The 24,844-nt window shown below is 43.2% G+C and overlaps 1 protein-coding gene across 1 annotated transcript in view; it reads right to left on the bottom strand.

The window, feature by feature from the left end:
* Positions 1-24,844, bottom strand: part of DNAH1 (dynein axonemal heavy chain 1) — a 3,604,831-nt gene that overhangs the window by 730,486 nt on the left and 2,849,501 nt on the right. The window contains exon 60 of the mRNA XM_069644003.1: positions 4,897-5,022. Within this exon, the coding sequence (XP_069500104.1) occupies positions 4,897-5,022 (126 nt within the window). The remainder of the gene's footprint in view (positions 1-4,896; positions 5,023-24,844) is intronic.

The raw sequence follows: 24,844 nt of genomic DNA, 5'->3' as shown, positions 1-24,844 counted from the left end.
TACACATTGTGCGATGCAAAAGTGTGAACCCTGCCACATTCCTCACAGAAGCATGTACAGTAGAGGACATGCAACAGCATGATTGTGCCACCTACAGAGGTGACGATGGTGACGGACCTACAGAACATAAAAACGCTCTAACAGAAGGAGAAATTAATTTCGACGACGGGTCAGCCTCCATAGATTGTGAAACAGGGGAAAAACACGTGGGAGCAGCAGTAGTCCGGGTGGAGGATGGGGAATTTTAAGTAATTGTGCAAAAAAGATTACCGCCTCACTTCTAAGCCCAAGCAGCAGAACTAGTGCCACTCATAGAAGCATTGCATACAGCAAAAGGGTGTGCAGTCACAATCTATACATACTCTGCCTACATGGCAACGACAGTACATGGAGATTTAGCCAGATGGGGGAGGAGAGGATTCCGAAGAGCAGATGGGTCCCCAGTGCAGCACGCAACACTGTTAGGAGAATTAATTGATGCATTTAAAGAGCCCACACTCGTAGCCACCGTGAAATGCCAGGAACACACACAAGGTGATGACGTCATCTCTTTGGGAAACGCGGCAGCAGACGCCGCCGCCAAGGAAGCATCGTATTTACCAAAAAGTCCAACAGGTGAATACATACTACAAAAAGTGATTGAGGAAGAGCACCCAGAAGGGTTCAACTCCCTTCCAATCTCCCAAATTATTGAACTTCAGCAAGATGCACCGAGCGGGGAAAAAGATGTGGGTGAAAAGAGAGTGCAGCCAGTCGTAAACTGACCTTTCATGGAGACAAAATAACACTGTTAAGGTAGTAATGCCTGTAAACTTACTGGAGGTAGCATTTCAGCAACTGCACTTCCCCACCCACAATGCAAAACAACACATTTTCTTTCGCAGACAAACAGGAAGATTGGTTCGCTCCAGGAATACAGGAGCAAGTTACAAAGCTAATAATAGAATGTGTTACGTGCCAAACATACAACTCCGGCATGACATTATGAACATTAAGAGGGACATTGCCCAATCCTGAAGGGCCATTCAGGGAGCTGCATATAGATTATGCAGACATGGGAGAGCAGTGCAATGGGTCTCGATATTTGATCGTCGTGGTATGCCCCATTTCTCGGTGGGTGGAGGCGGGCCCCTTTGCTCATCCAGACGGACGGTGTGCTGCCAAATTCCTGGTCAGGGAAGTATTCCCCCGCTGGGGCATTTGTGATGTCATACGTTCCAACAATGGAACGCATTTTGTAAATGACATATTCAAGCACATAACGGCAATTCTGGGCATAACTCACAAGCTCTGCACGATTTATCATCAGCAATCGAACGGAATAGTGGAAAAAAATCAACGGATTGCTCAAAAGCAGGTTGCCAAAATTGTGCCATACACTAAAAAAGAACTCGGTGTATTGTTTACCCTTAGCTCTTTTTGAAATGAGAAACCAACCCAGCAAGGACCACCACTTGTCACCCCATGAAATTGTGACAGGTAGGAGAATGCACACAGCCCGCTCACCCTTGCGCAGGCAGTCAGACGCACATCAAAGCGCCACAGTACTGGCAGAAGAGTTCCATGAGTATCTCAGAAACCTAAAAAGAGCAGCACGCACCATAGCAAAATAAATAGCACCACCATTTATTTACACAGGAAATAGCCACAGACACGACCACCCCAGCCACAGATAGCCCAGACTGCCAGTTGATGACAGGTGACATGGTATACGTGAGAAGTTTTGTGCGTAGGTGGAACGGACCTAGGTTTCACGGTCCCTATAAGGTAATATACTGCACACCCACAGCAGTCAAAGTGCAGGGCTTAAGGTATTGGGTGCACTTAACAGATGTCTGCAGGGCTCATGGGAGCACAGACTGCACAGACTATGAAGATGGTAGAAATGAACATAGTGCACAAATGGAATGAATGGAAAAGCAGAAATACAGAAATGAGTTGTGTAGCCATACACCCGTGTGCTTTGAGTATGTTTGCTTAATAAACATAGCTTGCTACCATATATAGCTAGGCTTTTTGGATTTCAGTCAAATCCGATTTAATGCGATTACTGCCCCCCCACATTTTTTTTCCTTTTTAGGGGTTTATGAGAGGGGTTTATGAGCAAAATGTCTGAAAATGTCCCTTAGATGGTAGCACTGACCTTGCTAAACATGGATTTCTGTTTTCAAGTCAAAATTAAAAGTAAGGTCCGCACTGCCATCTACTGGACATTTTCAGAAATTCTAATACTGAACATGATCTAAACTTAAATAAGTCATATATGCTTACTTTAATAATTATATATTGCATGGGCAATGTATTTTTTTTAAAGTAACAATTTGGAGTTAATTATTGGATTCCTGAAGCTACAAGGCTAAAAAGAAATCAGTTAGCGACTTGTCAGAGAAGATCCAGATGGACTACTTGAGCAAACGGCGCCTCGTATTCCAAACACCCTCCATCAAACACTAGTCTGTTCAAGTTCTTTTTGTAAATGGGCCAAAGAAAAAAGATAGCAAGGACTGCATCAGCACCCTCTGTGTGATTTCTGGCTTCAAAAATATTAGGCATAATATACCCACAGCAATAAAAGATACGCTTTTGTCTTCAATGTAAAACACAGTTGTCCATGATTTGTTTGAGGTAAACAATGGGAAAACCCTGATAAACACAGACTTTAAAAAATGTTGAAATCCCTGATAAAACACCACCAGAATTGGAAGAACAAACACTGAAAACAGGAAACCCAATATATATCTCCTAACTACCAATATCTCCTTTTCAGATTTAGGAGTGTTAATGTTAAAGGTATTTGTACCGCGCACCATCACCACCGGAGTGGTCCCCAGGTGCTCTGGCGCATCTGAAAAGAAGAGTGTGAAGAAAGGTGGAGAGGAGGGGTTAGTAGGGTTTAGTGGGGATAGGAAAGTGAAAGTTGTGATGTCCTGTTGGCAGCTTCAGTTCAGTTTGCACCGTTTGCTGAGCTTAAGTGCGGTTTTCGGATATGTGCGAGTTCAAAAGCGCAGTTGTGCCTGGTAATGTGTTGTTAGTTTGTTGTTACATTGTGGTGAAGTGCGTGCGGATTGCTGTGCCAGGAGGTGGTTGTGTGATTTTCTATATGAGAAGTGTATGTGGAAAGTGGAGAATGGGTTTAGCAGGTTTTCCTTACCTTTTTGACTTTTGAATTTCTGTGCTTAACATCTATGATTATCCTGTGTGTTTGGAATTGTAGTTTTGGCAGGCCTGTTGAGGATTGGCAGTTTTCCTCTGTTACTCTAGTCATATTCCCCCACTCTGGGTTGGGGATGTGTATGTTAGGGGGTACTGGTCCCTCCCTGCCCATCCCATGTTGGTCGTATTACTTACCAAGGCTCCTCTGTGGATTAGAGTTATGTGGACATGGGTAGTTGGGGCATACCCCTCCCCGCTTTCTCGTTAGGGAGGATACACTTAGGGGTCATGGTTTCCTACCTGCGGTCTTGTTTCCCAGTGGGTCTATGCTTCCTAGTTATTTCCTCATGTTTCTGGAGCAAAGAACCAAGTTTTCAGTAGTTTTCTGAATTCCAGATGATCCTTTGTGTTGCATATGTTATTTGGTAGGTGATTCGAGGTTACTGCTACCAGGTGAGAGAGAAGGGTGATCCTACAAATTTTCTTTTATTGTATGGTTTTGGGTCTAAGCAAATGTAGTTGCTTGATCTGAGAGGTATTGGCGGGTGGTAGGTGGTTATTTTCTCCTTTAGAAACTCTGCTCCCAAAGTGTGTGAAATACGAATTAACAAGTGAGAGTGAGGTACCTCCATATGTGCCCATCATCTGGTCCCCCTTCCTAACAACTGGGTTCAGGCAGGTGAGAAGCGGCCTATATCCGATTGAAGAAAAACATTTCTAGATTGCATTTCATTTAAACGGCACCAGACAGAACTAGGTATTGTAAACCCATGCATAACAGGTCATAGCACACTAAGGGGAGGGAACATTAACAAATAAGTAATTTACAAAGATAGCACTCTTTTGTATGTTACAGTACAGTGAAGAAGAAAAAAGGTTTTGTATGATGGTTTATTTCCTGAGGGAGAATCCGATCATTTGCTGATCCATTGAATCCAGCTGCTGATCCATTAAACACTAGGACTAAAACAGGGGTTACATTCATCTCCACAAATGTAATATGTCGAACTAAATGTATAATATGGAACGGATATTCACTGAGTGGAGTCAGGGCTAAGTGGGACATGTGTATGTGCAAGATCCTTGTTGTCAAAGGCATTTATCTTTTTATGCAGTATATGGCATCCTTTATCAACCAAGAATTCAAAAAGAGAATGAGAAAGTGTCGGACCCAGACCATTAATAGTGTCACATATATATATATATATATTGAAACATTTGCACTGGGAGCAAACAAAACTGGCAGCACCTATACCTTCACCAAACACAAATGAAAAGAATACTGTTTATGCACACTAGTGTCACGTGTATCATGTACAAACACCACCAGAACCACCGCAAACGAAAGAGAGAACGGCATGTTCCTTTACTCTGTGTGCAAACACCTCTGCAGCCTCATAGCCCTCTGGTTAGCCATTTAGCCCCATGCAAGTAAACCGACATTTAGCATTTCCACTAGTGGTACCCCTGCTCTTGTCAACTTGAGACAGTAAAAAGAATTTGGAGAGCGAGTTAGGGATGCCTTTCCAGAACATAGGGCATGGAGTTATTGAAGGGATAAGGTTTTGAAGCAGCTATAAAATGTGAGTGGTAAGTCTGGAAAGGTCGAGCATATATAATTAATGGGGATTGGTAAATGGAGGGAGAGCTTAGAATACTGAAGGATTAACATGAGTCAACAAAAGATTGGTTGTTGTTTCAGTGTCACAACTATTCCATGTCATCCTTTGTTTAGTCCCTTACCTGCCATGTGCGTATCTTCACTGGATCCCCAAGTGTACTTATCAAAGTAGGTGCCTCAGTGGAAGGAACAGCATACTCCTTGAGAGTCGTCATCCATTCCTCACACAGTGAAGAGCGGTATTGACCCTACAAAGAAAGAAATACATTTGGCTTAACGCAATGATGAATGCTCCTTTCTGGAATCATTTTTTTGGGGTTTTCATGTAGTCATAAACAAAAGTATAATTATACACACTTGAAACTTTACATGTACATCCACAAAACAAAACATTCAAAAAATTATCTCATCAAAACTTGCTACTGTAACCTTCATCCCTCTCTGACAACTCTCTCCCCTGACCCTCCAACATCCAAGGCTAAAGGGCGATATTGCAAATATATGTCTGCAATTACATTAACAATAAATCCATTCACCATAAGTAAAAGTTACATTTCTCCTGATAGGTTCCATGTCATTCCATCATGGAGTTTTTTGCCACCGATATTTGGCCGGAAATAAATTCACATTTTTTGTATTATTTGGGTAATTATGACCTCTTTAAAGTGGAAAGCTCCGTTTCTGGCCTGCACTTGTCGTCACCTACCTGTGGAAGCCACCACCAATCAAGTTTCTTCTTCTGTTCCAGCGAGGAAAGTATAGACCGACGAACAAGCAGCAAAAGGAAGAGCATCTGCTGTGGAGCAAGGAATGCAGGTACATGGGCCACGCAGAGGAGGAGCCGAGTATAAAGCAGAGAGCACTGTAACTTTGATTAATGCAGAACTTCGAGCCACAGAGAGGCTGCTGAGGCAGGAAGAGCCACCACCAATGAAAGCGAGAGGCACCAGCGACTGGAGGCACAGGCGCCAATGCTCCCAGCAGGAGGAGACCAGTTGGCGCAACATCACTGAAAGGGTCAGAGAAGACCGTAGCCCACATGGGACCAACCGAGAGGATGCCCCAGGAGAAGAGCAAGCGAATCGGAACCAACAAAGGAGCCAGAGAAGACCATAGCACATGAGGGGTCTTACTGAGAGCATACCCCAGGACAGGGCGAATGAAAGAGCAAATGAAGGGGCAAGAAAAGCCTGTAGTCCGTGATGCGCCTACGGAGAGCATACCCCCAGACCGGGGCAAATGAAAGAGCAAATGAAGGGGCAAGAAAAGCCTGTAGCCTGTGTGGGGCCTACTGAGAGCATACCCCAGGAAGGGGCGAACCAAAGAGAGCATACAAAGGGGCAAGAAAAGCCCATAGCCTGTGAGGGGCCTACCAAGAGTATGCCAGAGAATGGGGCGAAGAGAAAGAGAGCAAACAAAGGGGCCAGAGAATCCCATAGCCAACATGGGGCCTTCCGAGAGAATTTCCCAGGATGGGGTGAACAAAAGAGCACAAAAACGGGCAATAGGGACCTACTGAGAGCAAAGGAAGGGGCAAGAGAAGCCTGTAGAATGCAAGGGGCCTACTGAGAGCATACACGAGGTCAGAGTTAATGCAAGAGAGCAAACGAAGGGGCATGAAAAGCCTGTAGCCTGTGAGGGGCATTACTGAGACCATACCCCCAGACAGGGGCGAATGAAAGAGCAAATGAAGGGGCAAGAGAAGCCCATAGCCCTTGAGGCGCAGACCGAGAACATACCCCAGGACAGGATGAACAAATCCTAATCAGCGAAAGCACCAGAGAAGCCAGTAGCCCGGGAGAGACCAGCCATGAGGTACAGAGATTCCCAGTGCAAATTAAATTATCCCTGGAGAAAGGAGAAAATCCTATGGTTGGAAGACATTATTTTGAGCACAACTAGGACTTTAAGAGAGATAGATGTTTTTTGTTGAGAAATGTTTATTGATTTATGAGCCACCATGGTCTCACCGAACTCTGGGGTGAATGTCTGAAGCCAGCCATCACGACTTCCTGTGGTGAAGTAATCCTTAAATAAGCTGCGGTTTAAAACCCTTCTTTCTATATTCTTTTCCATAGAATAAAATAGTGTTAGGTTAGCTTAGGTATGGGAAAGAGGACTGACTTTAGATTGTGAGACAACCTGACAAGCAATGTTTTTTTTTTTTTGTAGCAAAGGGAACTCATTTTAGTATGGATTAGAACAGGTTTGTCTTTACTTAACAAACCAGTGTTGAACTATGCCTCTGTGTCGGCCTCCTCTGCCTGACCTTTCACAGCTGTTTCTTAGCTCTTTTTTTGGGCCTCTCTGGGAATCTCTAGACTGTCTCGGATCTCTTACCTTCGGAAGATTTTCTTTTTGAAGGGGTATTACTCAGTGATTTGGACACAGAGCACCACAGAACTAGTTTGAACAATATCTCTTTTAGGGCTTTTGGTGTCATGGATTGGCTTGTTCCGTTATCAGCGACTAGGTACCAAGACACCAAAAACCTCCTGACGGATCTTCTCCTGATGTTGCCCATCAACCCACAGACTTATCTCCCGCCCTCTACACGCCAACCTCCTCCTCACTTCCTCCTCACTCTCTAACCATCTCCAAATTCCTGTTGTCAGCTCCTAGTTCAAACATCTAAACAGTTTGACTAAGGACCCTAGGCGTACATAGCTCTGCGATCCCCCCCTTAGGGTTGGGCTCTGTGTGAGGTTTGCACCTGTAGTTGTAAACGAGTGAGGGGCTGGCTGAGCCCAAATGACTCACTGAGTGTGCTTTGAGATTTTGCGTTTCGGCAGTGCCTTTAAAAGGCTTGTCTGCCATTTTGTTCATCTTTCTGACCGCCCAGGTTCCTGATGGTATCTCCTGATAATTAACATGCAGGAAAGGTCTGGGAAGCAAATTTTAATTTTGGGGAAGCTCTCACCTCATGCAGTATGGCTCTGCCCTGCCAGATAACTAACACAGCTTTAAAGGGATTAGTAAATTGGCTGTGCCGGTGTCAGAAAAAGAAACATTGTGACTCAAAGGTTTATGCTGGCTCATTCGGTAAGCACCACGAAAATTGGGTGAGTCTCTGATGCATGTGTGTGTTTGTTGTGCAAGAACAGGAGAAAAATATAAATTGATATCTGAGCAGGGCAACCAGGTGGCTGCTTGGAGAACTGAGACATGCCTTGGATAGCTGAGTGAGCTCGCCAAGCGAGAGCCATAAGAATGAAGAGGGTTTCTATGTACCTGCCATGTTGAAGAAAGTTGACTCGCTCGCTACCAGTCTTTTACACATTTACAAAGGAGTGTGGGAACCCCTCTACTGAGAATGAACATGGGTCAAATACCCTGTTCTATGGAATTTCTTCTACTATGGAGCGTCTACAACCACATTTTAGTTCGCTGCACCCTTCACAGAAGAGAAATATCTATTTGCATATCAGTCTTTGTCCTATCCACAAGGGCACAAGGGCAGTCCAGCATCGAAATGCTAGGCAAATTTCCTCTCAACAAGAGTACCATCAGCAACCCCAGACACCTGTTTCGGCCTAGTTGGGCCTCAAATGTAGCTGAGCCTCTCTAAAACATGGTGAGCAAGGGGTCTACGTATGGATTACCCATGGTTACTTAAGTTCTTTTACACATGTAATTCAGTTCTCTAAAAGGGGCAGTGAATATGGTTTCCTTAGCTTCTGGACAATCCAAAATAGTTTCTTTTGGGCATGAAGAAAGGATAGCATTATTAATGTCTGGGTGTTCTGGCTTCCTAGGGGTAGGGACTATTTTCCTTTGTATTTATTATCTAATTTATTTATCTATATTGCGCTGAAAGCCCTCAGGCATCGAGGCGCACACATATAGACTCGGACATCATAGTCTACCTAAATCAGGGTACATATCCTCTGGGTCTGATTCCTTCCCCTAAACAAATTTGTTTTCAGGGCTTTCCTGAACGTTAGGTAGTTATTTTCTTGTCTTAGCTGCGTCGGTAAGCTGTTCCATTTCTGAGCCGCTTTCACTGGAAATGCGCTGCCCAGGCCATTTGACCATTTGGAGGAGGGGCATATAATCTGTCCCAATGCCTCTGATTTTAATGGTCACCTTGGTACATAATGTGTGATTTTATCTTTAGGTAGACCGGGGCCTGCCCAAATAGACATCTGTGCACTATAGTCATAGGGCCTCATCGCAACTTTGGCGGTAACCCTTAAATCCGGCGGTCGCGCTATTACCGCCGGATTTAAGGGAACGCCAAATCAGGACTTTGGCGAATTTCGCCCCAGCTCTTGGCTGGGGGGAAATCTGCCGAAAATTTGCGCTATTACTGCCGGTGGGAAATCCGCCGGCGGTAAGAGCGCAAATTTTCCCCATTGAGTCCAATGGGGAATGGGCTCAATGGGGAATTACATTACCGCCGAACTTGTGATCCGGTGCTATTAGCGCCGGGGAATTTGGCGGTAGGGCTAATACCGCCGGCATTACCACTAAAGTCGTGAACAGGCCCATAGTCTTGAAATAGATCCTGTCCTCTACGGTTCTCCACACACAAGGTAGGTTTCATGGATGCCAATAGCCCTTCCATATCCCCTGTAGTAATAGGGCTAAACTCAAATCTTTCCAGGTTGTTCTGCAACAGGACTCGCTGGACCTGGTTGGACATGTGTTGTGGCTTGCAATATTCTTATTGCCTCTCTTGCTTTCTTTATTTTATTGGAGAATGCTTCCTGCACCTTTTCACAGTCTTCCTGTGATGGTTAGATGGGTGTGGTCAAGGCCCTGGGCTTTTCCATGGATTTTAGAATTTCGAACAATTTACTTGTCGAGTTGGATACCAATGCGATCTGATCATTAAAAAAGTTTTTATTCTCTTCTATAATACTTTTTTATAGAGTCTCTCTGTGTACTTCCAATTATCCTTGTTACACGTTGAGTTTTTTTTTTAGCCATCTGCCCTCCCTTCTCCTCTTTTCAGTTGAGTTAAAGGAATGGCTCGGTCAAAAAATGTTATTGCCCCTATGGGTCAGCCATGTGTTTTTAAGCCTAAGTCGCTCGATTTTAGAAAAATTTCCTATGGACCTTACCCGAGTTTTCATCCATTAAACGCACACGAAAACAGGCATCAAGGAGCTGCCATTTTGTGATAATCCTATCATTTCCCCCATCGCCCTGGCTGACCTGCTTTTGCGGCACTAAATCATATCCCCTGCCCCTGAGCCTGTCATCAGCAGACGCGTACCACCCATTTCACAATGTCAAAGCACGTCTCGTGTCAACATTCGCTGCGCTTCAGCTAATGATGTGTCGCCATGGAAATGGAAGGACGCCTCTTACTCAATAAGTATAAACAGACCGTTTCACAACACACAGCAGCAGATTTTCGATTCCATTCCTCTCTCTGTGTTACTTTGAGTATTCTGTGACTCGTTTCTGTGCTTTGGTCAGCTACCTTCGTTGCTTGTAGCCCGTGTGAACAGATACCAGTAGCACCGCTATAAATTATTTTAGTTTGTTTAACACACAATGGCTACAATAATTTCCTACATGTACGAGCCCGAGTATACCGAGGAGGAACTACTGGAAAGGGAAACACGCGAAAACCATGGGTCTTCGGACGGCAGTTGGGAGGACGATTCAACAGCTGAAGAGCCTGGACCTAGTCGCATGGACAGTGTTTCCACCCGGTGCACATGCAATCGGTGCGAGCTAATGCCAACCGAGGACGAGAACTGCTGCTGCTGTGAAAACTCGGGATGCGTGGCCTACATTTCGGAAGGCGAGCCACTACCGCAATGCATCACCGAGCTGCCAGACTTCAGGGCAGCCTGCCTCACACGGTCCGTGTTGAGGATAATGATGGTGCTTATGCACGAACTTCGCGCAACTGTTCGTCCTCGTAATCCGAGTAACGAGTAAGTATACTCTGCTTGTCATGCCACTCCTATTTCATGGTCTTCTACTATATCCAAAAGTACATATACATATCATTGTAACGCATGAAAGTCGTTCAATAGTGTGCAGTGTCTAGATAGCATTTGTCCGAGCAGAATGCCATTAGTTACAAGAATTGTCATTGACAACAAACGTTTATTAAACTTATCTTGGTCATTTAAAAACAGTTTGTTTCATTCCTTTTCACAGGTGCTACAGGCTGGTGGCCTATCGTTCCTTTACATGGTAGCTTCACGGGAGGCTTGGACACCGCGTTCGAAGAGTAATACCCGCCTGTGCCGTTCGTGCCATAAGAGAAACGTTCCCGAGTGACAGCGGACAGTACAGGGGATTTTCTCTCGCTGTGCTGCAACCTGACCTGTGCAATGTTTAAAGTCTTGTATTTTTGTGTCATCAAAATAAGATACAAAATAAAACATATTTTAACAACGGTTGTTTCGATTTTTTAAATGAATCAAGTGTGTCTCCATTCAAGGATGGATGTCAGACATCTGTGCTCCGAATGGGTGAAGGTCAGGTCGCTGTGAAGCAGGGTGGTCACTATCTAAGCTAACATAATATATTCTCAATAATGCATGCACTAAATAACACTTGTTCAAAGTCTTTCAGTCGGTTATGTCTCTATAAAAGTCACACATATATCTATACCATCAATTAGCATTGGATTATACAGGCCTTAGGTTAAGGGTCTTGACCACTATAATACACTGTTTGAAGTGGGGGTCTATGCTCACCAGAATCTCCGGTATGTGGCATTTGTTATTGATAGGCAACGATATACTGCAGTAGGGGTCTAATGTTAGTTGGGGATCTGCTAGGTGGGCATCATGGCGTGGTCAGAGGTCTGGCACATGAAGAGAATACCTTGCAGGGACACAGGGTCAGAATGGCAGTAAGTTTCCACTGGCGAGGGTGCGTGGGCAAGGACACGTTTGTGGAGATGAACGAGCTATGTGCTTAGTTCAGGCAGGTTCACATGCAGGACAGTGATCTCAGAGGAAGAGTGATGTGTTACATTTATTAGCTGTTGCAAATACCTCTGGAGTTTTCCAGTCAGATTGAGAACGAGGGTGGGGGCCATGTGCTCTGCGCAGTGAGGCCTGGTAACCAAGATGGAGTGGAAAGGGGGTACAAAAATGGATGCCCCGTGTCCTGCTCAGTGGTCCCATCTATGCAAATGTCAGCCAAAGTTAACATCACCTAAGGGCAAGGGGCGAACCCACTACTGGAGGCACTTGGTCTGAGTTTCTACTGAGAAGTAAAGGATGAGAGGGGCCTGATGGCCCCTCGCTCCCTCACACTTGCCTGCATGCCCACCAGCCATCCATCCCACCCCCTCTATCAAAAGCGGTCGGTTCGCACCCGGGGATGAGCGCTGGCATGGGGGGCTGTCACGGGCGCAAAAGGCCAAGGTGCCAAACAGCAGGTACACTTCAAAAGGTATCCCACGCCCAGGGGCCATCGCTCACATGGCCTCCTCAGACCCTGTGTCTCCAGGCAGGCCTCCCCTGAGGCAGGCCGCCCCCCTGCAAACCACATAATACCACGACATACACACGTCATTCATTCACAAACACACCCCTGTTTCTAAAACTTTATAAACCACTTGATAGGTCTCATGAGAACATCTTTGTGCTTTGCAAGTAAACTCCTGAACCTTCTACATGAGAAGTACTGAGATCTATGCTAATCAGCTCGTCGTCGTGCTATCTGTGACCACTTCGAGCAAACTCGTCAGTGTGCTACCTGTGGCCATCTACCTGTTCTCCTGCAACATACTGCTCGGCCTGCTGAATCCAACTGTTTGTTGGTCAAGGTAAGGCCATGTATCCTAGTCATATTTCGGTCATTTTTACATTTCTATCTATTTGCGATTACAGTACCCAATAGAGCTATGGTCATTGGTCTCATTGCTATTGACTTGAGTTTCAATTGTTATGCTATCAATAGATCTATTTATTGTCATCTGTGTCAATTGTCATCGAATTGCATCCTTCGGGGGTCCAGTCTATAATGTAAGCATGTTTCCTTTTCGTGCAAGACAGAACATCCAAGGGACGAGTCACATGTTCAGAGTTTAGTCACATAATTTAAAACATTTCTGTAACTTATGCAAATACTAAGCCGCACATGATGAACTGGTATAGTTCCAGCGACCAAAACAAACCTTGCATTGAGCATGGTATGGTTCATTTACTTTTTTATGAAATTTTTATTCATCAAGGTTTTATAATAATCTTGATATTTACTTTTCAGAATTTTCAACAATGCCTGCCTGTTCGATTAGCGGTTGCCCTTCGAAGACCCATGCTAAATGTGAAGGCACTACAATGCATGTATTCCCGAAAACTGTTGATCGAATAAGAGAATGGGTCAGACATTGCGGATATCCACTGGATGAGCTGGAAAGTAGATTCCAACAAGTCTTAGAGGACAAGAGGGGTGATCGATACCGCATCTGCAGCCGGCACTTTTCCTCGAACATGTACGCCACATCTTGGGTAACAAAGAAGAATAAATGGCGAACGACACGAAAATTGCTCGCAAACGCTATTCCAACTCCATTCGTCTACATTCCGCCACTGGTGAGTCAAGTGTCCGGATTTAGCTTTAGGCCTTGCGGTAGTGTGTAGGTAGCCGTATGCATTAATTGATATTTTAGGTGTGGTGTCCCTTGTAATACTTTCGATTTTGATATGAGTGTATAGCATTTTGAATAATGACATTTATCAATAAATTATTTTTCGATTTTATAACCCCCAAAGGAAATCTATATATGGTCACAGGTAACTTTGTTATATTCCGCATTTTCAATAGCATTACTCTCAAGTATTCTGTCTCCTTACATGGCAATTTTAAATATTGGCATTTCATTATCAAACAATAATTTACCTTTACAACTTCTTGACTATCCCTTGAATCTGAAGCAAGAACATTCTACTTCCGTGACGTGCTCGCAGTTATCAACCACTTCTAGCGCGTATCAGGTAATCATACTTGGCTATTCCGCTACAGACTTGTTTTATGCATGTCAAGTAATAGTTTTTAAGTATCTTGTGATTATATTACCAATTGTTTGGTTAGTGCTTTCCAATTGATATACACCTTAGTTGTTGTCCCCTGGTGTTTGTTTTCAGTTATAATTAGTGTTATCCATACTAATGCAAGTACTGTCTTTCAGGGGGATGCTGAAGCATCCACCACATTGACAACAGCCCTAGATGTTCTTCAGCAGCACGAGGTATGGATACTGACAGCTCCATCGACCGTGATCATCAGGACTGGAACACTTGTCATTTGATTGTTCTACACCATGTTTCATTTGTGGTTAGCCATTGATATGTACCTGTGCGGTCGACTCCAAGTGTGTTTTGTGTTTTCAATATTGTAATCCTTACTAATGCAAATACTGTTTCAGGCAGTTGTTGAAGCGTCAACCCACGCACTTGATGCGGAGCCTGACATTCAAGTAATTCCAGGGGAAGCTGGACCATGCGGATACGAATCGGCCCAACAGCTTTCGGAAGTGCGCACCACATTTACAACATCCATAGATATTCTTCAGCAGCACGAGGTATGGATACTGACAGCTCCATCGAGCATGATCATATAACGTGATTCCATTTGCTATACTTTCTTCCCTATTAACGCAAGTACTGTGTTTCAGGGAGACGATGGAGCTTCCACTACAATCACAAGATCCCATTTAGATGATGCAGATGTAAAGAAATCAGAGAAATAAGTCGATTAAATCTGATCATATTTAAATATTCCTTGATTCTTTTAGACAATGCAACATTTGTGGTTATCTCTTTATATGTACCTGTGCCGTCCACCCCAAGTGTGTGTTATGTTTACAATATTGAAAACCATACTAACGCAAGTACTGTGTTTCAGGGAGTTGCTGATGCCTCCTCTTCAATACAATCATTCGTGGCAGTCCATGAAGAGCCAGAGGTATGGATACTGACAGCTCTATCGAACTAGGTCATCAGAGCTCGAATACTTGTCGTTTGATTGTTCCACACAATGTTTAAATCGTGTTTGGCTATTCAGAAGTACCTGTGTGTTCGTCCTCACGTGTGTTTTATGCTAACAATATATTGATACACAGTAATGAAAATACTATGTTTCAGGGAGTCCATGGAGCCTCATTCCGTGCTGTCTATGCGGATACAGAAAATATAGTCGTTGCAGCGCAAGAGGAAGGGGAGACATGCGGATACGAATCGGAGCAACAGCGTGCAGATGTTGAAGGTCGAGTCAAAAAAGTTGCAAAGAAAAGAAACAAAAAGGAGGTTAGTTACAAACAGTTCATAACTTTAGAAATGTTTTTGTGCTGGGGACTATTTTATGTTTTTTTCCAGTCAATTGTACTATACTTTATCTTGTGTTTAAACTGAACATCCCTTTTCCAATTTGTCCTCTAGTTACCCGTGGGTGTCCGAACTATACATACACAGACAGTGAAGCGAATGAGAGATGTTGCTTGCCAGACCATTTACACTATTGAGGAACTATTAATTCAGACGCCGCGTGTTGAGACTAGAGATGTTCATGTCCAATGGCAAGAACATGAAATGAATGTGTCCGGAGAATCCAGTAAAGTTGTAAAGGACCATTGCTACAGTGCGACCGCACCACCACAACAACATGATACTGGATGCATTGAAGATAGCTCTGAAGTAGTCGCAGATCAATTCACACAATCTACACCCGCCAAAAAATTGCCACCAAAAAAGCTGTCGACATTGTTGTGTTCTCACATCAATGTTGAGGTAGCAGATGTTGAAATGACAGAATGAACCAGCAGCAGCATTCACTGACGCATCAGAATTTGATAGCAGCGATATTTCTTTCAAATGTGGTGATATGTCCTCAAAGTCACAGGCCGAAACAACTTTGACGCAGGATGACAGTCTAATGAAAGAGTGCAAATACATAGTATTCGAAAGTTGTTTGATGGATATTATAAGTATGCTGAAATGTGGGCATTCCGTCAGAGGGAAAGTATGTGGGAAGCCATTGATTCATGTGACTCGTCAAAAACAAGGCAGTAATGTCACAATACATGCCGCCTGTAGATAACATCATACGTTCTAATGGTCTGCACAACCGATGCTGGGGAAACTGCCAGCAGGCAATCTACTGTGTGCAGCTGCATCACTTTTTAGTGGCTCCAGTTTTAGAAAATTAGAGAGTTTCTTTCAGTTTGTGGGACTCCATTTCATTTCAAAAACAAAGTACTACAAATACCAACATGATTATCTGTTTCCGGCCATTAGTGATGCTTGGAAAATTGAACAATTGTCTCTAGCAAGTACATTTGAAGGCAAACGATTCAGGCTAGCCGGCGATGGACAGTGCGACAGCCCTGGATTTTCTGCCAAGTACTGCACCTACCACTTTCAGGACATGGATAGTAAGAAAATTGTGAGTTCGGTGGTCGTGCAGGTAACACAATGTACATCCTCAGTGGCCATGGAGAAACCAGGATTTATAAAATCAGTGGAATATCTACAATCGAGGGGAATGCACATCGACCTCATAGCCACGGACAGACACGTTTCAATTGCCAAGACAATGAGAGAGCAGTTCCCACATATTAAACATCAATTTGACGTATGGCATCTTGCTAAATCAATCAATAAGAAAATCTCAGCTGTAGGAAAAAAAAGGTTTGGAAAGTATTTCAGAGTGGTCGCAGTCTATCAGCAACCATCTTTGGTGGCGCTCCAAAACTTGTGAAGGGTCAGTGGAAATACTACTTGAAAAATGGCAGTCACTGATGCACCACTGTACCAATGTGCACCACTGGTCAGAAAACCTACATTTCCACCAATGTGAACATGGCCCTTTGTCCCCAGTGGAGGCACGGAAGAAGAAGTGGTTGAATCCATCTTCACCGACACACAAAGCCATTGAGAACATTGTTTTCGATAAAACTCTATCAAGAGATTTGAGGGGACTGACAGAATACTGTCGCACAGGAGGTTTGGAGGTGTCCCACAATATGAGCCTAAAGTACAGGCCAAAGAGCTTGCATTTCAGCATACAGGGCATGAGACATAGGACTCTACTTGCCGTCTTGGCACATAACGAGAATCTCGGCCGTGAACAATCTAGGACTACGGGTAATGTAAGGATACCTCGCTACACGAAGGCCTTTTCAAAAAGAAGTAAGCAATGGGTGATCAAACCAGTCTATGAGGAAATGGAGTTCGACTTTGTCAAAAGCCTTATTGTTGCTGTATTAGAGAAGCACAGATATGGAATTTTGAACGTTTCTGTGCAGAGCACTGATCCATTGCCACCCAACATTGCCACTGTGCCATGTCCACCCAAAGGAGAGCTGGTTGTGAAGTACAAATCCCGGTTTAAATAATTGTAATACGATTGTCTTTTTGTAAATAAATGTTATTGTACAGTTTGCATACAAAGTACGCTAACCCTAACCCCTACCTTCACCATCCTGGGTGGCGAACAACCTGGGTGTCATCTTTGAATTCTCTCTCTATTCACCTCATATTGCTGACCTTGTCTATATGTGTATGTATATATTTTTTTTGATGTAACTAATTTTTGCAATCTCATGTAAATGCTGCGCACTGTTAACCGAGGGGAGGCTTGCGTATTGCAAATAATAAAACAAACAAACAATAAATCTCACTTTCAACTCAACTCCTTGGGTACTTTATACTTTCCCTGACCTTCCCCAAAAAATTAAAAGTCTCAATAGTTATGGTTCTTTGGGGCTTCAAAGCTCGTAGACAAAATTGGGGGCTTTAGAACGCGCCAAACGAGCCGTTGCAGAAGAGAGAGAAGCCAGTTCGCATTTGCACATTGAGGCGCAGTACATGGATGGATTCGAAACTTCCAAGTTCTCACAGATGGCTTTACTACGGGATGTTGCAAAGAAAGAATGTATGCTCATTTCTAGGGAAGGTCAGCGGCTTTGATTTTCAGCTCGCGCCCTGAAGAGGCCCACAACTCGCACTGGCAGTATAAGGTTCTATTGTTTTTTGACCTTGAGAGACAGGGACCATGCCGAAAGAACTTCATTTGAAGGAGTGGGTCAATAACGTAAGAGACGATAAGGCAGAAAATTCTGAAACTAGACCGAGTTTCATGTTAGTTCAGTATACGAAAAATCGTTGTCAAGAGCACAGTGGGATTTACGGACTGCATTACACAGAGACACAATGGAAATTGCAAATATAATGTAAGTAGACGCTTTTATACCGGAATGAAGAATTAATGAATGGATGCATGAATAAATGAATGAATGAAGAGCTAGGAAAACGTTTGTGGGATCGTCCTTGTAGCGGGCACATGGGCATGCAGGTCCACATTCCACACGCATGTAGACAAAAAGTCGTTTCTCATTGTGTACTAACCTAGATTTATTTTGTTACTTTTCGCATTGATTTTAGAGCCGAACATAATTCATTGCACTATCCTTGAAAGCAAATAGTTTCAGCTCGGCCGTAATAAATAAAATGAATAATATTAATAAAGATCGGCTGGCGAGACTAATTATAAATGTTATGTTTTCAAAACAGGTATATCCTTCCCTATTGCTACTGCCACCAGTTTCAGACACCGGCAGATGGTTTTTTTAACTGACAGCTGCAGCTTAATGTAAACAACTGCACCATTTTGATGATTTTATGGGACGATCGCCAAGGGCCCATATGCCCTTATGCGATACTAGCGGCTAGAAGCAACATATCAACCTTTACGCTGGCCTAGTGCCTACTTGATGGAACAGCCTTGCAGTTCAACGTGCGACCAAAGTGCTTCTGTTAACGAAAACCAACACCCTGTGTACCATAAAGGAACAGCGCGTGACTCACGATAAACTTTTACGGATTTGCGGATAGAGATAAAAGAAAATAAATGGCATTCGGAGTTCATATGGCAATTGCTGAATATTCTATAAACATTTAATGTCAAATAAATGTACTTTATCAAATGTACTGTGTTGCTGTTTGATTTTAAAGTACAGTTTCATATTCCGAATTGTGGCACGCTGTGTTGAGAGTTGATCTTTGTTGGTTTCCGGGTTCTGTGTGAAGTCGCGTAGAAGACGATTGAGTGCGTTTGCCTACGCAGCACAGAAACGTCACGGAGAGAGGCGGGGAATATGAATGTTTTGATAATGTCAGGCTCAGGGGCGGGGGATATGATTTAGTGCCGCAAAAGCAGGTCAGCCAGGGCGATGGGTGAAATGATAGGATTATCACAAAATGGCAGCTCCCTGATGCCTGTTTTGGCGTGCGTTTAATGGACGAAAACTCAGGTAAGGTCCATAGGAATTTTTCTAAAATCGAGCGACTTGGGCTTAAAAACACATGGCCGACCCGTAGGAGCAATAAAGATTTTTGACCGAACCATTCCTTTAACTCGGGGTTAGACCAATTTTGATGGCTTCTATTAGCCCTGACTAGTTTATCCTTGATTGGTGCCAACTGGTCTATTAATTCCTTAACATGCGAGTTATATCTTTGGACTATTTCCTCAAATGTGTCTCCCTCTGTGATGTCCATAATGATCCTATTGAAGCACTGTTCTAGCTGCACTGTCGTAAATTTCTTGAAATTTCTGTTCTGTACCTTGTTATGCTGGTTACTACTTTTCAACTGGGTTTCTTGTGTGAGTAGTACGAAGTTCACTTTAAAGTGGTCCGACCATATGCATGGGATGGTCTCTTCCATTCGAGTCTCTAGGTCTACGTTATCACCCAATCTAATTGATTACTATTGGGTGTAGTTGGTTCTGTATTGATCACCCTGAAATCGATGTTCAGTGCTTTTTTGAGGTCGATTGCCTCTTTATCTTTGGTGTTTCCCCTCCATCTATTGAAATCTGTCAGGTTTCCTTTAATTATTCCATTATTCCCCTTTATTTCTGTGTGGGTTAGAAGTTTTCTACTACAGTTGGTTTGGCCTTGACTTTTCTATACAGGTTCCTGCTCTGGCCCAAGGCAAGATGGAGTTTTACAATAGAAGCTTTGATTGGCTAGAGAGAACTGCAGGACAACAATGAACGTTCTAAACTGTCACTCTCTGCCTTTCATCGTCGTAACCCCAGCTGAGAGGACGTGTTTGTAGCTGCTCCTGCTGAAGTCTTGGGCCTAGTGGATTTGAACTTTCAAATTTTGGCAGTCGAGCGGCTACTTATTCGGGGTTGTTCAGGAGAAGTATTCAGGTTCACAAGAGAGTTTTCGGAAGTTCTTTTGGAAAAGAAACATTCTTAAGCTAAGTGACTTTATTTGGATATGTAAATCTGTTGCTCAGATTCATTAGTGACTTTTAGAGAAAGTAAATGTAAATTCAATAGTAGAACTGTGATGTTACACTGTTAATAGTTCCACGTTTAATTCTTAAAAGCGCATGTGTGTTCATTGCGCGTTTATTCATAGCATGTGTACGCGAGCGCGTGACAAGACTGCTACGTGATTTCTACAGTGCGAGTGTTCATAGCGCGTGAGTTCATAGTGCGTGTATTCATAGCGCGTGTACGCGAGTGCAAGAAAAGACTACTACGTGATTTCTACAGCGCGTGTGTTCATAGCGCGGGTGTTTATAGCGCGTGAGCGTGAGAAAAGACTTCTACGTGATTTCTACAGCGCGTGTGTTCATAGCACGGGTGTTTATTGCGCGTTCATGCGAGTGCAAGAACAGACTGCTACGTGATTTCTTCAGCGCATGTTTTCATAGCGCGTGTGTTCCTCAGCGCGTGTTTTTCTCCAGCGCGTATTTTCTTTGCGCGTGTGGACAAGTTTGCAAGTTCTTAAAGAGACTATGGGCCTCATTACACGGATGGCAGTGAACCATGGCGCTTTTAATGCCATGGTTCATGCCGGTAAAATACTGGCACCGCCATGGTGGAAAGGGGAATTACCGCCCTATTCCAAGGTTGCCGGGCGGTAATTCCCCCTTCCACCATTGCCCTTTCCTATTCCCATTTTTGCCCCATAGAGCTCTATGGGAATGGGGAAGGTGCTAATTACGGTACCGCAAATTGCGGTACCGTAATTAGCTCCCTGGTCCCTTTGCGGGTTGGTTTTTAACGCCCAACCCGCAAAGGGACCTCGTAGTAAGGCGGTAAGGATTTACCGGTACCGGTAAAATATCGGTACCGGTAAACCCTTACCGCCATCCATGTAATGAGGCCCTATGTACTTTATTGAGAAAGAAAAAGTGGATTCCTTTTAAGCCCATCATAACTGCAACATTATACAGTTTTAAAAGGCATGAGTCAAGGTTCTTAAGGATACATTACTCGAAAGGAGTTGCTGTTATTTTCGAGATTTTCAAAGCAAAAAAGAAGGTAGAAAGATTTTATCAGCAATTACTCCTATCTTCTCTAAGATCCTTAAAGAGAAGAACCAGGTATGATTCTTTACATTTTAGTTAAGGATATAGAGTTTTCAAAATCAAAAGGTAGTTAAGTAAGTTGAGGATTTTGTGTGTTCTTATGTATTCACTGCAGGTTCCGCATCAGCTAGTCTAGACGGCGCGAGCCTGGTGTTTCTTATGTTATCCACGTCCCCCTTTCCCTTTGAGGTGTAGTTAACAGAGCCGAGTATAAGCTGGTTCTGAGGATTACATTTCAGGGGGATTGTAGGGGGTTCAGCAGCTTCCGCGGAAACAGGATATCTCTCAGCCTGACAGAATGAAAGGCAATTAACCTTAGTCCGCCTGAGCTGACATGAACCCCGATGAGACCTCAACGGAGGCTCTAGGATCTTTGATCCGGGAGTTACGGGAAGAGTTAAAAATATCTCATAGTGAGAATGCTTCACTTAGTCAAAAGGTGGAGGATTTAAATGGAAGAGTGGCACAAATTCAGCAGATGGGAGCAAGGAGAGAGGATGAGATGGCTAGGGGTTCAGGTTCTCCACCTGTGTTAGTAAGGGAGGAAGGTGACAGTTTATCACATTTATTACGGCCATCACATGCTAGTGAAGGAGTTAGAAGTTTAGTTATGCCGGTTCCCTTGGCGCCTCCTGAACGTTATCAAGGAGACTAAGAGATTTAGAATGTTTTTAACTCAATGTGAGTTACATTTTATGAGTAGGCCTGAGATTTTTCCTACAGATGCTTCCAAGGTAACTTTCATGTTGTCTTATCTCTCAGGGGAGGCCTCTGCTTGGGCGGGGTTGTTGGTGACTCAAAGGAGTGAAGTTTTGAGAAATTATTCTAGTTTCCTGGAAACTTTCAGAAAAATGTTTGACAGAAGGCAGATATCTCTGGAGGTGGATGGGGAGCTTTTAGAATTGAAACAAGGTAATAAAGAATGAGTTACTTACATTACACAATTTAAGTCCCTGGTTTTAGAAAGCAGGTGACCCGAGGATAAACAGGCCTTGTTGTTTTATCGAGGCCTTAGAGATGAGTTAAAGGATGCTTTATCTGGAATTGTAAATCGGCCCTCTACCTGTGATGCTCTGATAGATTTAGTTATTCAATTAGACTTTCGCTTGAGTGAAAGGAGAGCGGAGCAGCGTCATAGTCAGAGTGATTTTAAGTCTTTAGTCAAAGTGGATAAACCTAAAGTGGATATGAAAACGAAAGGGAATGATCCACCTTCCAGGGCCCGGGGTCCTTTAACTAAAGAAGAAAGGGCTAGGAGAAGAGAAAATCATCTGTGTTTATATTGTGGAAGAAGTGGACGTTTCTTAGGAAATTGTCCTTTCACACCAAAAAGAAATTCTACTTCAACGGGCAAGGTGCAGCAGATCGCCAACACCGTGCACAATGCTGTTCCTCATATCACAATGGATGTATCCTTGTTTTCGGAAATTGAGTTTAAGGGAAAAGGTCCAGTTATGGTAGATTCAGGAGCCACTGGGAACTTTATGGATTGGGGGCTTGCCAAATCTTTGGGAATCCCTATTATTCAGAAGGAGGTTGTTGAGCAAGTTAGAGCAGTTGATGGGACTTCTCTTTCTTCAGGTCCAATTACTCACAGAACTAGTTTTTTGATTCTGGAGTTAACCAGGGGTCACATTGAGAGGATATCTTTTGAGTTGATTGATGCCCCTTTGTTAAAGATAATTTTGGGAATGCCTTGGCTTACGCTACATAATCCTTTGATTGATTGGAGTGCTAGGACAATTGATATGCAATCTGATTTCTGCCAAGAGAATTGTTTCTCGGGAAGGCCTTTTGAGGGAGAAGTTAAACAGATAAATTCAGTGTCTAGTTTCTTGGCTGAGTTTGGGGTTGGAGGTCATGATGTTGGAGCAGTTTTTGGGCAACTTCCACAATGTTATCAAGATTTTTGGGATGTTTTTGATGAGAAAGTGGCAGGAGAATTACCACCTCATAGATCCTTCAGTTGTAAAATTGAGTTTGAGCCAGGAGCAATTTTGCCTAGTAGCAGAGTACATGCCCTTACAGAGAAAGAAAATGACTATTTAAAAGAATATTTAACTGAGAATTTGGCAAAAGGTTTTATTCGTCATTCTCAGTCTCCTTCAGCCTCACCTTTATTATTTGTACCTGAACCAGATGGAACCCTCCGAACGTGCATAGATTATCGAGGAGTTAATAAGGTCACAGTTAAGAACCGGTATCCTCTTCCTCTCATCTCAGAAATGCTTAATCAAATTCAGGGAGCCACCATTTTTTCTAAATTAGATTTGAGGGGAGCTTACCATCTAGTGCGTGTGCAAGAAGGAGATGAATGGAAAACAGCGTTTAAGACCAGGTTTGGACTATATGAATATCAGGTGATGCCATTCGGACTATGCAACGCTCCAGCGGCTTTCCAATATTTTATTGATGAAGTTTTTAGAGAATTCTTGGATATTTTTGTAGTTGTCTATATAGATGATATTTTGATTTTTTCTTCAGATTTGGATCAACATCAGAGGCATGTTCGTCTGGTTTTGCAAAAATTACGCAAAAATCATTTGTTTGCCAAGTTGGAAAAAGCCAATTTCATGCAGATTCGGTGGAATTCTTGGGTTTTATAGTTTCACCAAAAGGTTTGGAAATGAATCCTAAGAAGATACAAGCAGTTCAGGAGTGGCCTGCCCCAACAAAGGTTAAAGATATACAGAGTTTCTTAGGCTTTGCAAATTTCTATAGAAGATTTATAGAAGGATTTTCACGGCTAGTTGCTCCTATAACCAGACTGCTCAAAAAGGGAGTAAAATTCGAATGGGACCTTGAAGCAGAAAAAGCCTTTCAAGAATTAAAGAAAAAATGTACAACCAGCCCAATTTTGATACATCCAGATATTTCTAAACCTTCTTTGTGGAAGCGGATGCTTCCAATCTAGCAATGGGGGCGGTACTTTCACAGAGACATGAAACAACTGGTCAGTTAGACCCAGTAGATTTTTTTTCTAGAAAGTTCTCTGCGGCAGAAGTGAATTATACGATTTCAGATCGTGAATTGCTAGCTATCAAGTCCGCTTTTGAAGAATGGAGACATTTTCTTAAAGGAGCTAGGCACACGGTAACTGTACTTACGGATCATAGAAATTTATTGTTTTTGAAGTCTGCTAAAACTTTGTCTCCACGACAACTTCGTTGGTCCTTATTCATTGCAGACTATGATTTTGTAGTGACCTTTAAACCCGGAAGTTTAAACAGAAAAGCAGACGCACTATCCCGCCAATTTCCTGGAAGTGAGGCGAAAGAGGTTCAAGAACCAGAACCGATTATTGCTTCTGAACGCTTTCTGTTAGCTGGAGTTTTCAAAGGTATAGATGTGTTGAATGAAGTTCGCCAATCTATGTCCTTACAGAAGATGGAAGAGTGGGTGAAATTGGATCCAGCTAGGAGCTGAAAGGAGGGTCTTCCCTTTTTTGATAACAAGCTTTATCTGCCCACAGTTGAGTTAAGAGAAAAGATCTTGAAGAATTGCCATGAATCGATCTTGTCTGGACATCCAGGTTTCAGGAAGACACTGGAATTAGTTTGTAGGAATTTTAGGGTTGCTGTGTTAGGGACCTTAAGGTTGTTTAACTGCTCAGTGATTTCTTCATTGAAATCCGACACTCACATTGATGCAACTATTATTTGTCAGGGTGTGTTTTAGATGTAGTACTTCACATCCCTGGCATTGTGTTGTAGATGGAAACATGTGGATAGCGTCTCTTACTATAACCGCCACA

This window comes from Ambystoma mexicanum, chromosome 2p (assembly GCF_040938575.1).
Source record: "Ambystoma mexicanum isolate Mex_15411 chromosome 2p, UKY_AmexF1_1, whole genome shotgun sequence".
NCBI lineage: Eukaryota > Metazoa > Chordata > Amphibia > Caudata > Ambystomatidae > Ambystoma > Ambystoma mexicanum.
The sequence above is the reverse complement of the archived record's forward strand: the minus strand, read 5'-3'. Positions and strand labels throughout refer to the sequence as shown.